We start from the raw sequence: 13,396 nt of genomic DNA, 5'->3' as shown, positions 1-13,396 counted from the left end.
CTTTCAAGTTGCTCTGGGGTTTATTAGGCCCCACTTTTCGTAGGAGTGTTAATCCACTCCTACCCCCACTTAAATGAAAATTACGAAATATAATTTGTATAACTTTTAATTTTGCTTGGTTATAGAGCTATCACGTATAAATCACACCCTTCTTGCTACACTCAGATATATATATAACTAAACATGATAACTGAGCGTAGCAAGAAATCCGAAGTTAACAGCTATCAAATGACATCACGTTGTGTTCTAAACAACAGTAGTATTATAAATTTGGTTCTCATCAGAATTACTGTATGTTATTAGTCTATGTTCTTTGGTGCTTTACTACCATTAATGTAAAAATATATATTTAAGTACTTTTCCTCTTTTCTGTGTTCTTTCTTTATTTATTATTATAAAAATAACCAAAAACCAAAATTTTAGATTAGATAAAATAATTTCACCAGACATGTGGTTGTAAAAGGTTGACTCATTTTACCAGTTGTTTGGGACATTCAAAACTGTGATGATGAAAGATGAGCCTAACTCCCTCTTCTTCACAGATCATGTGACCTCTTTTTACTCATACTACTCGCTTGTACATATTATATTAAATCTTCACAAAATTTGGCAGTCCTTCAGTAAACACAAGTCTAACATACAAAAAGAAATTGTCTTTCACTAGTCCATGTGCAAATTAAGTACTTGATCACGTAAAACCTCCTAAATAAAATTTTCTGTACTTTGGTCAATTTGACCAACCTCACATAGTTAATGTTGTAACCACAAAAATAATCTAATTTACCATTTTTTCTTTTCAGAATAACTTCAAGTTGTTCACATGCATAACATGAAATATTTTTTTCATTATAACAAGTGAAAAATAAACAAATACTTTCATGAGTCTTTTTGTACTAGTGTTAGTTAGATAACTTCTTCTAACTGTGCTAGAAGAACCATTACAAAATCATCCAAGCTCATCTTTTCCCATGGGAACAAAGCTTGTACTAACAGTGAAATAGACAATACTCTGTTCATAAAATGTTATATAATACATATTTGAAAGATGAAAACCTTAGCTTTCTATTGATTATAGATAAGAGAAGATGTGATATGCAGATATGGTAAGATAATGCTGTAACCCAAAAAATCAGTTTTTCTGAGCAATGACAATTTTATATCAATTTGATTTTTTTTTTTGTGTGTGTGTGGGGGTAAATAGAGAAAATGTCACACTGGGGGACCTTTAAAATATTACTTTGTAGAATTAAAAACTTAGCTAATAATATTTTGTTTATACTAATTAGTATAATTAATAAACATTTTAATGCAAGTCCCAAAACCTGATGATAATAAGACTAATACAATGTGCTATCATTTTGAGAAGTGGTGGAAAACTTATTTAATAGCTTACTAATTGTTCAGACTCTTAAAAATCTAGATATTTGCAAAATATAAACTTAATAATTTGTAACTGACCATTATTTCAGAAATCAATCCAAATTTATTACATCATTCAATCTGTTCACCACCATTAAAACTCTGAAAAAGCCCTAATCTGTAATTATATTTTATCAGATTTCTCCAAATTTATTTACACACATACAACATACTAAATATGAATAGTGGTATATTTGTGACTATTATAAAATTTTTAAAATTACCAATGGGCTTATACCATGGATTGAGCTATTCTCAAATTTGGAGAGAGAATATATGAAAAATAAACTTTCCATAGTATTAAATATATTACACGAAATTATCTTTGTATCACACTTGTTGACTAAATTTTTTCTTAATACTTAAATTAAACAAGGTTACCATTAAAATTCAGTTAAAAGCTTTTATTGGTTTAGTCACCTAGTAGTATTAGGCTTACATGATGATGTAGTGTGGATTTCCTGTTGAAGAAATTTTCGAGACTGGATATCAGCCTGTAATAGAATATTACACTATTAGTCTTAAGGAATGGTTTTGATATAAGAATAGAAAATATGGAAAATGTGATTTCAGAACAACTTATGACTGAAATATTGCTGAATTTTCTTATGTTACTTCCTGCAATTGAATGTTCTTGGTGTTTATATAAACCCATGCAGATCAAGGCAAGATTGTGAGTGTTCCATTTGTCCCTCACCTGCCTGATAAATCAGAACCCATCTGCACTTATCAGCAGTCAGTGTGCTATCAATTTTGTGTAGGTCACCAACTCTTTTTTTGGATGAGATGCAGCCTCAAGCATTACTGTAGTTTGTATGGTGACTGAACAACTAAAAATTGGATTCATTTGCAAAGAACAGACAACTCCAACTTTACATTGCTTGTGGTTACTTCTTCTGAGGAGTACTTCATGTTCTCAACCAGTGATTTCTAACAGGTGGCACAGGGCATGGTTTTGTGTGGCCCACAAAGGTCTATTGAAAAATAACCTACTTTTATATATAATTTTGGAGTGAAGAAATGAAAAATTCTGACTTGCAAGGTAAAAATGCATGAAAGCTACAACTGACATTCACTAATGAAATTTTAAAATTTATTCTGTGTGCACATTTATGTTTATTGTTTATGCCTCTATAATTTTACAGTAATAACTGGATAGTAATAGCTTTTAAATTATATCACATATATTTTGGCATATTATATCATCATTCTTCCCTGCTAGACAAAGTGGACTTACCCCCCTGGTGGCTGTTACCAGTGTGTCCATTTGCTGTTGTGGAGGTTGACGTGTTGTTAATTATCACTGTTCATTTCTGTGGTAGATATAAACATGAGTAAAGTTTTTAAGAAACGTAAGATTGACAGTGAAAATAGCGTACCAGGAATGTTGGGAACTTGATTATTTAATTACAAACAATAACGGCAAGTTGCAGTGTTTGGTTTGTATGCAAATTATATCAGTGCCCAAAATATTTAATGTGAAAATGCATGAAGGATAAACTGAAAAAGTTCAAATTGCAGATTTCAGCAAGAAATTAAAACAACAAACGTATGTTTAACAAGTTGTCAGAAAGCCAGACGTGTGCTTTGAATGATTCATACATTGTTTCTCTTGAACTTGCAAGAGCAAAGAAACCCAAAGGTGGTTGGGAATGCCAAAATTAGTGATAAATTTGAATCAGTGGCACTTTCCAACCAAACCATAAAAAGAAGGGTCAATGATATGGGAGAATAATTAGAAAACTCACTTGTTGGATCGGTTGAAGAAAATACTTATTTCTCGCTTTGTCTTGACGAAAGTACTAATCAAGCAGATGCAAGTCAGCTGTTAATATTTGTATGCATTATTCATGAAGACTTTCCAATGAAAGAGGAATTATTGAATGTATGTGCTCTTCGTGGGACCACAAAAGGAAAGGATATCTTTGAGGCAGTGAAAAATTCAGTTGATAAAATCAGAGGTTTCAATAAATGTTCAGCAATAGTGACAAATAGCATACACCTGCAATGATTGGAAAAAATTTGACTTTGTTGGACTCTTAGGGAAAATGAAGCAACTTGTCCAACATTCCTTTGTTATTCATCAAGGAGCTTTGTGTGGGAAATCAGTGAAACAAAACAAAAAAGAGGAGGAAACAAAGCAGTTTTTACATCAGCAGCTGAAGCAGTTTTTGGGGATTTGGCTCTTTACAACCAAGTAAGGTGACTCAGTGCATAATAGTGTCTTGAACAATTCTTTGGAATAAGGAAAGAAATCTCTGCATTCCTGACTCTGTTTGTTTCATTGGGTACAACACAATTGGAAGAAGAACTCAAAAGTAAGGATTTTCTGAAACAAGTGGCTTTTCTCACAGACATCACCACACACCTTAACAATCTCAACTTGAAGCTCCAGGGGCAGAACCAGATGGTATTGGATGTAATGGAAAACATAAATGGGTTTCAAAATAAGTTAAGAAAACAACTTGGCCCACTTTCCAAGTTGTCAACACTAAACAGAACAGTTCAAAGATGTCGAGCCACTTGATTTTTCAGAATTTTTGTAAATATTGAAGATATCATAGATGAGTTAAATGCAAGATTTGAAGAGTTTGAAATGTTAAAAAGCAGGATAGAACTGTTCAATAATTCTCTTTGTGTTGACATAGAAAATCAACAAGCTCATGTTCAACTTAAGTTATGTGATTTGCACGCTGACCCATTTCTACAAACCAGACAAGACCAAAGACCAGATTTCTTTGAACTATTTTCAAAAAATCGATTTCCAAATCTGCATACTTTTGGAGAGAAAATGACATTAATGTTTGGTAGCATACATATGTGAAAATGTGTTCTCCTCAATGAAATTAAGAACTACAACAGAAGTCACCTCACAGATTATTCTCTGCCTTCACCTCCTGAGACTAGCAACGGCAGAACTCCATGTCGACATAACTGCTTTGGTCAGTACTGCTGAGTGACCATAAAGTTCACATTGAAAATTTTATGTCCTTGCTACATTAAATATCATGGGTATGTTTGCTATTCTATTTTCTTTTATATGCAGCATTTTTTCATTAAATTTATTTATTACATAATTGAACATGTTTAAATTACACTTTCCTTTTATTTTCACACTGAAATATGTACATCTTTTTTCACAAATATGTCCATCCAAATATCATGTAACGTAAAGTAAGTCACATTCAGATTAACTCCTTCTCCAATCGTAAATCATTTTACCATGTTAAAAGGACATAAATTAACCCTACTATGGATCTATTTACTCTATTTTGCATTACATAATACACCAACAAGCCCTAATTTGAGAAAAATATAATGCTGCCCACCATTAGACTCGTGAATATAGTTGTGGCCCTCAGGCACACTTAAGTTGGAAACCCGTGTTCTAAGCTAACATTCATACCAATGTCTGTATTCAATCATCATATCCCTTGAAATACTTTAATGTTACTTTTGGTGTTTTCAACCTTGGTTACTAACATTGCCAATTTCACATAACCTTCAAGATTTTTGACCAAAACTCTGATATCAACATTAATATATATTTCAGTCTGGCTTTCTTCTGACTGGTTGGATGACAACCAGTTACAGCAACTGTCAGCACACTGCTACTCTGGTTCAGTTCATTTTCACAAGATAAAGCAAAGTTATTCCTATAGTATGTCTTTTATACCCTATTCACAATTATTTTCAGTAATTAATAATAATAGAATAAATAAAGTATTAGATTAGATATGTGATTAATGAGAAATATTAGTGGTCATCCAATCATAAATACATTAACTGAAGATTAATGGAGATAATATAATAGTGATCTAAACACGTACCAGGCGAGTAGGTTCTGGAACTCTGTAAATAGAACACAGTTTAACAACAGCTATAGCAGATTCCAGTGAGCATCTATGACCTTGAGAGACAAAAACTGGATTCTTTGCAGCCTTACAGGTCTTCAGTGCCTTTGAAAAATGAATAAAATTGTTCTGAAATGTCTTTTATCCTTTCAGGAAAATACAAACAACTAGCCAACCATGTGGCTTGGTTGAAACCAAAATATTTCTTATAAAATACAAGGTAAACATGATGGATAATGTATTTAGATTAAGGTGTAACTTGCTGAAAGTGAAGTGCTGAGGTTGTGGAAGATAAAGTTTTAAGAGTAAACTAAATTAAAAAATTATGATTTCACTTTTTTATAGAAATAATAAATGAAACAATTACAAATGTTATTTATCAAAGAAAATCTTCATGCAGCACATTGATCCTCGAGTAAATCATTTGCACCCTTCATTCGTGTTCTACTAGTTACAACATTCTAGAAGCTTAAACACAGCTTATAAGGTATACAGAACTACAATATTAGACTTACAGCTCCTAGAATATTTCCAGTAGTTCCGAGCAGATAAAAATAATCTCCTGCCTTGTTCAAGGACTCAACCTATAGGAAACAGTGTACGTTTGTTACTTAAGTCCAAAAATATTAGGTCGTATTTGTCTCTACCAAATATGATACATGTCAGTGATTCCCCAACTTTTTCACTGCACTGACCAGCACAATCTTATGGACAATTAAGATTACAAAGGCCTATACAGTTGTTTCCTAATTCAAATTATTCAATTTCTGAATTTGTAGTTATGAGGTTAACGTATTTTACAATGAACTATGAAGGAAACAACACTTTTTTTTTTTACATATACTGAAATGCACATGATGATCGTACCTAATATTACAACTTACTTACAATGGGCACTTTCTCTAACACACGTTACATGACATCCCATGTCTATAATGTGTTGATGCCACAATGCATATCTAACAGTTTGATTCCTAGCATTATTTCCAGCATGCTAAAGACATGTACCATAACAAGTACAGCAGTCTTTCCATTTACAAAGTTTTTTCATGACTTAATTTGCACTGTATCATACAGTGTTGTCATAAATAATACAATAAAGAAAATTAGGTATAATGAATGAGCACCACATAGATTCTCCATTACTGTTTATGAACATTTAAATTGATAAAGAAAACTGAATATTATCCATGGACATAGAGGAAGCTGACATATAATAATGCCATGTTTATGTCATCAGTTAGATCTTCCAACCATAAAGAAGTACTTGGTTTTAATTTTTATAAACTAATTTTCACGTAACATGAATCTTATACCAGTATCTTCAAGGCAATGTATCAAACCTTTTGTCTGTAACTGACATCCCGTTGAAGTCCATCCACAAAATGTAGACTTTTGGCAACTCCGATACATGGTATATCTAATAAAACTCCAAGATGGCTGGCTAAACCAAACACTGGAGTTTTTAAAGAAGCATTAATTAATGGAGGCTCAAATTATATGGGCACAAACAATGAGTTAGTCTAAAACATGAAGAAAAAGGAAATTAAACTAGTCAGAACCAGCTTACTACATGAATTTATAACTAGACTAATTCTCTTTAGCTGGACAAAGTTTGAGACATCAAACTTGGATTAGGGTACTCAACTGTTACTTTTTTATTTGTGACATAACATACTTCTAACCAGATGAGAAGTTTTGGTTTGTAACATAACATACTCCTAGTTAGATCAGTTTATTAACTAAATTCTTTATCAAGTTTATTTTTAAAGTAGCTCATGACAGTTATAAATTTATTTTTCATATGTAACAATGATGACTAAGTGAAAATCAATGTGAAATAAAAATTAACACGTAAGCTGATGCGACCATAAATTGGACTCAACATATACTAGACTGCTAGGCACATACAAACATAGATATTGCTTTTGTCTTATGTGTGAAAACATTTTCAAGAGGTAATGAAAAAAAAATTTTAAACACTCACTTTTAGGATGAAGAATTCCATTTCCATCCACAAGTATCACCTTGAAATGAAGAGAAATCTTATAACAAAGCCATAACAATGTGACCAGTTTGTGTTTCACTGCTACCTTTTTTTTTTCTAAGCTACAAATAAAATATACTATATTTTTATAACTTCATTCTAAAACAGTGTGATGTCTCCAGGTATTCTGATCTCTCTCTTTTTTTTAATTGGTTAATCTTGTTAGTTTCAGTGATGCAATAAAACTTTGTAACAGTCTTGTATAAACAAAACTTCATTTATTGGAAAATATAGATTTAATTTTGCTCTTTAAAAAATCATACTATAATGGAACTCTTGCTTATATGATACTAGAAAAACTTCACAAAGTTGTGCAACACCCAACTTTGCAAAATTTTTATCCTGTATGCATGTAAGTTTGCAATAAGATCACAATTTTCCCATTTCATCTCTGTTTTCTGCCATGGAAAACTTTATTCTTCTCCATTCTCAAGGTAAAAATATGATGTCATGAATGACATATGTGGATTAATACTCTGGCACTATCTATATAAATATAATAGTACTGTATGTTGTATGTCCCTATAAATACTTGCTTATATGATACTGTAAACTTTTTTTTATTACACAATGTGAAACCTCCAACTCTGTAAAACTTTTATCCTGTGTGCATGTAGATTTGCAACAAGGTCACAATTTTCCCATTTGACCTCTGTTTCCCATTACGGAAAACGTTATTCTTCTCCATTCTCAGGGTGAGTATATGGCATCATGAATGTGTCACACATGAAATAATACACTGGTATCATCTATATAAATATAACAGTACTGTTTATTGTATGTCTCTATAAATACTTCACAGGGTGTGGATGGAACTTCACTAAACTTTGTATGGATGTTCATTAGGTCCATGAGGAAATACATACAAATTTTAAATTTTGCATTCTGAAGTTTTTATGAGTATTTTTGTGGTGTTATTTTACCATTACTTTGGCCCTTTAATGAATTTTCCCCAAATTTGGCATGATGGTTTATTGGGTCTATGAGGATATACATGCAAATTTACAGTTTTGCTGTTTTTATGGGTGTTTGAAGGGTTTTATAAATTATATACAAAGGAAACAACTTTTCATGTCCTAAGATAACCTTTCATTAATCATGAATTTACATAACTTCCATTCAGAATACAGGTTCTCCAGCTAATAAATAATACTTACACAAAAGTTAGAAACTGAAATCTTCTAAGTATATAAAACATATGTAACAACTCCTTATTCTATGTTTCCCAGTTAAATACTGATGAAATAAATCATGATATAAAACCACTAAAATAGATCAAAACTTATTATAACATTAAGCCTAAATGTAAGATCAAAACTGTTATTATAACATTAAGCCTAAATATCTATTGTAATATCAAACTTTTCTATAAAAAAAAAGAAAAACTGATCAAATTAATTATAAGAGTTGCAGTGAAATAAAAGCAGCAGCTTTCCAATTAAATAATTAAAATTATAAAAAGAAATAAAGAAAAACAGGAGTTGAAAGTATACATTCATGAAACAATTTTAAAATGTTTCCTTCACGGATTTTAAATAAAACACCAAATCAAGCAGGAAAGTTTCAGGACTAACTACATCTGTCTCTTCAACTCTGATTAAAACTTATTCACTAACACATTTTTCATTTCTTTTTCAACCAGTGAAAAAAGATAATTGTAATCTGTTTCACTTCATCTCAGGTGTATGTTATGTTACAGTAAGTTTAATATAAAAATGTTATGCCTACTAAACTTTCAATGCATCAATTGATCTGTTATGCATCACAATAAACACTGTGGCTTCATTACCTATCCTATCTAGTTTCTTTAAAATTTGAATATTCATAAACCTTAGATCAGCACACTTTACAATCTTTGTAAACAGTGATAACTTCATATGACATGATCTGTACAACTGACAGAAGGTTCAACTTAAAATTACTTGTATGTTACCTTTAGAATTACAAAGGCTATGGACTCTAACAGCTTTTAAATACACATTTTTTCTAAACTACTTGTGCATCAAGTTGTGTGTCCATTACTATGTTGGTTACAGTGTCCCTAATAATGTAATACAACTCACACCATCTATCTTTCAAAATGTGTCCCTTTGTATACAAAAAAAGATACGAATTTTAAGGTTAAAAGAGAATTTTAAAAAAAACCTTCAAAATTAACTTTTTTAGGTACAATTTCATCCCATGAAAATACAATATTAAAACCATAGCTTTTTGTTTCCTCATCTTTGAAAATACTGCTAAATGTTAATATGGAATAGAGTATGATATGATAACAAGAACCACTTCTCAGTAAAGATGATTAGAAATGAGATCCCACATCAAAGGACCCACATGGTGGACTTTTTAATCATAAAAACTATGAAAAGTTTTGTCATGAGATATCTGTAGTAGATATCTATATAACCTTGAATATATTGAGTTAACTTTCACTACAATATTATAATTTTATGGTAAAAATCAAGAACGTTATGGCAACTTGTGGATCAGTCTAAAACTCTGAAAAAAAACAACAAAATGTTACCTTCTTTTTTATTAGCTTGAGCAGTTTAACTAATGAATAAATATGATTAAAGTAAAATTAATACCTGAGGAAAGTACTCCGAAGAGTTAGCTTTTAATTCATTGACAGTCTTCATAAAAAACTCTACCTCCCGAAAAGCAAGGAATCCTGGAATGTAGGGCTTGGTTACTTCAACCATAAAACAGCTTTCATACACAAGCTAAACAAAATTAAAATGCTTGTTTATGATATGAGAAATATTCTGACATTAATCATTTCACTAACTCACTTAGAAAAAACTTCTACCTCAGAGAAATTCTTTTAAGAAAATTAATATACCAAATAAAACAACAAAGCATTTCTATTTATAATAAATGAGAAACAAATCAAATGATTAAAGTTTATTGAAACTAATTCATTACAAATTTGTTTAGAGTACCTACAACTCTTCCAAACACACACTTTATGACAATATTATTTGTTTAGAAAGTACAATTCCTAAAATTAAGGAAAATGGAATAGTTCAACTCTTAGGACATAAGGGTTTCAACATTTCTTTTGTACAGTGTACCATTGAAAAAAGAAAAATACATTTCTTAACTAAAGAAATATTAACATACAGATTTATAGACAAAAACACAGTGTAATGGAATGTTAACAAATGAAAACAGATCAATTAAACTTAACTGTGACTGAAGAATTATACATATTACTACATGATAATTCTCACCAATGCTATAACATAAGGTTGATGCAATACCATATTGTTTACATTGTTTCTGATGGCCTGATGTTAGCCATCCCTACATTTACTTCTTTTATCAAAAAATTCTTCTTTTCAATTCAGTGTTTCAGTGGACATAGAAAGGTATTTACAGTCATCCCTACACAGCCAGTGCTGCAACCCGATACCTTATTTAAAATATTCTAAGAAAGGCTTAAATAATTGCAACAATTTCTTATATGTTTTTCTACAAGTCTCACAGATGTGATTTCCATCTCACAACCTTAGTCTTATCTGTTCTAAAGTTAATGAAAATGAATTAATTCAGTGGTTGTTCCATTCCCCTGATCACAGAGTATTCTATTCTTGATTTCTCACATGTATGGTAATATGAAGTTTGTAGCTCCTGATATTCACAGATTCATATTTTATTAAATTCAATGGGTAAACTGATGTATCTTTACATTCCTAGATCTATAAAAATTTCCCACATACATAACATCTTTAAAAATATTTTCAGGTAATTATATTACAATAAACAGCATTATCATGGATGGAAAGCCATTCTTTTGCTGAGGGGTCCATAGGTAGCCTACCCACTCCCACATTTGAAGAGTCTATCTCACTCACTAATTGGAATACTTAAAAGTTAATTCCTCTTGTATTTTGTTTAACATGAAAATAATGATTATTTCATTTTGATTTTCAAATTTGGTAGAGATTTAGTATGTGTAAATGTCTCAGTCTGTGGTCCTTGTTAACAATCATTTCAACTTTAGCAAGTTACATCCAGACTTTCTTAAAAGGATGAATTACTGTACATTTTTGGTGGATAAGTACATCATGTGTTAAAAGTTACATTAAATTGGATTAATGTTTGTTCTTCACTGTTTGAAGGTCAAGGTAAATAACATAAATCTAACGACTTTATCTCACTTTGCTCAAACTGAATTTCAAGCTTACCTCCATTCCAGAAAATATTGAAACTTAAATAGACAATAGTTTAAAGTTACTATCTGAAAATTCATAAATATTTGTGAATCTAGGCCTATATTTATAAACGAAAAATAAATCACTGATTTTAAGACAAATAAATATTGCTTTAACCATTTAATATATTACCAACTCATTCCTATGATACATATGAGATGTCTTAGCTTTAAAATATGATATAATGTCTAATTTTTGGATAGTTAGCTTTCAAAGGAAAATTGACCATGTACCTTAAGCTCAGGGTAAGAAATTACAACAAGCGCAACACAGGCATTATTGTCGTCTTTTCTATAGGATATATCAAGTCCACCAATAAAGGACAATAGACTAGAACTGGGGGTCTTGAAAAGGTTTACAGCTGATTCATTTGATTGTTCTGCAATTTGCATTGGCTTCAATAAAGGACAAAGTTCTGTTGCAGTATCTATAGTTTCTCTACTGATGTCAGACTTGTCCAATGTTAGCAAATACTGATGAGTAACTGGCTTACTTCTTTCTGCACAATTATCTAACTCTATAAGTGCTTTCTGTCATAATTCTGTGTCCTTTAAATACAGTTTTTTCTTCAGTATTTCTTGTTCTCTAAAAAACAGAATTAAAAGATAAATGTGTAACGTACATATAACATAAAACTACACTCAATATATCAGATATATGACATTATAAAAATACGATGTATTTATCTTTATCAAGCAAAGCACTTAACTTCCACGTTCCATACAAAAACCGAGGTTACCGCTTTATTTGGACTTACTCTTCCCACTGTGTTGTGTCTTCACGCACACTGTCATTTTCGCCCATTTTTCCACTAACTGGAAGCCTAAGATAATCACTGTTTTAATGTTGTAACAACTTCTTATCCTGGTCCTACAACGTATTTTCCTACAATAATAATATTATATGTGTATTACAAAAAAAACAAAAACGATTTTACTTTTCATTTACAGGCACTGTTGTTGTAATTTTGTAAGCAGTTAATTCATGTTACACTACAGTTATGTTAGTACTAAACTTGCACTAAAGACTGTATACAGAATATAGTACTAGTTTAATAGTAGTAATACTGTTACTAAACCGTAATTCTAAGTTATACTTTTAGTTAACTACTGTTAGTGTGTAACACCTACTCTATGATATGCTGTTACCAATGTGTGTTTTTGCAATTTTAAGTTCCTACTGATTACTCGGTTTTACATTTTATTTCAACTAGCCTACACTAATATTTTTTTTATAATTACTGAACATTACCTTTGTATTTACGTTAACATAATTAAGTTAACGTAAATATATGGCTAATGTTAAGCAATTATTATAATAAATTCACAGATTTTATACAATTATTCCGAGTTTTATTTTTTAGTTATAGAAGAAATCTCACCTTAAATTAGAAACTTGTTATCGCCTCCTCAGTGTTTAATAACTTACACCAACAAATTACATCATAATTTGAAATCCATTCACTGTGTATGACGTATCCAGTTTGATACTGGGTACTGTAAATATTATATATTACATTATATATATATCGATTACAATTACTGCTGATAACGTTACAACGTGGACAGCCACATGGTTTTTTTTTCTGACGTGATTGTTCTTTCTCCCTCAGTGTTTGGGTAAGATATGTTCATACCCAAGAGGGTCAAGTTCTCTTTGACCTCTTCCTCCTCCCCGTACTTGTGGTCTTGCAGTATTGGAAATTATAATTATGGAACTGAATATTATTCTGATCCTTTTCAGAGCAATGTCCATGTATTGTGGTACATACACCTTTGTGCATATTAATTGAAATAAAATGGTTTGTTTGTTTGTTTGTTTTGGAATTTCGCACAAAGCTACTCGAGGGCTATCTGTGCTAG

General features: G+C 30.9%; 1 protein-coding gene across 8 annotated transcripts; it reads right to left on the bottom strand.

The window, feature by feature from the left end:
- Positions 1–532: 532 nt before the first annotated feature.
- LOC143244449 (endonuclease V-like) lies at positions 533–13,038 on the bottom strand. 8 transcript variants are annotated; one of them, XM_076489123.1, is made up of 9 exons: positions 12,916–13,025; positions 12,292–12,419; positions 11,768–12,119; positions 9,906–10,040; positions 7,261–7,300; positions 6,617–6,729; positions 5,789–5,857; positions 5,250–5,378; positions 533–1,913 (listed from the first exon to the last, which is right to left on the bottom strand). In XM_076489123.1, the coding sequence occupies exons 3-9, from the start codon at positions 11,924–11,926 to the stop codon at positions 1,836–1,838; spliced, it is 723 nt and encodes a 240-aa protein (XP_076345238.1). In that variant the 5' UTR covers positions 11,927–12,119; positions 12,292–12,419; positions 12,916–13,025; the 3' UTR covers positions 533–1,835. The 8 variants fall into 8 exon arrangements, with proteins under 8 accessions (XP_076345238.1, XP_076345239.1, XP_076345234.1 ...); XM_076489124.1 differs by lacking the exon at positions 12,916–13,025 and adding an exon at positions 12,665–12,783; XM_076489119.1 differs by lacking the exon at positions 533–1,913 and adding an exon at positions 4,763–5,035 and having other exon boundaries at positions 12,274–12,419.
- Positions 13,039–13,396: the final 358 nt, after the last annotated feature.

Source organism: Tachypleus tridentatus, chromosome 2 (assembly GCF_004210375.1).
Source record: "Tachypleus tridentatus isolate NWPU-2018 chromosome 2, ASM421037v1, whole genome shotgun sequence".
NCBI classification, from domain to species: domain Eukaryota; kingdom Metazoa; phylum Arthropoda; class Merostomata; order Xiphosura; family Limulidae; genus Tachypleus; species Tachypleus tridentatus.
The sequence above is the reverse complement of the archived record's forward strand: the minus strand, read 5'-3'. Positions and strand labels throughout refer to the sequence as shown.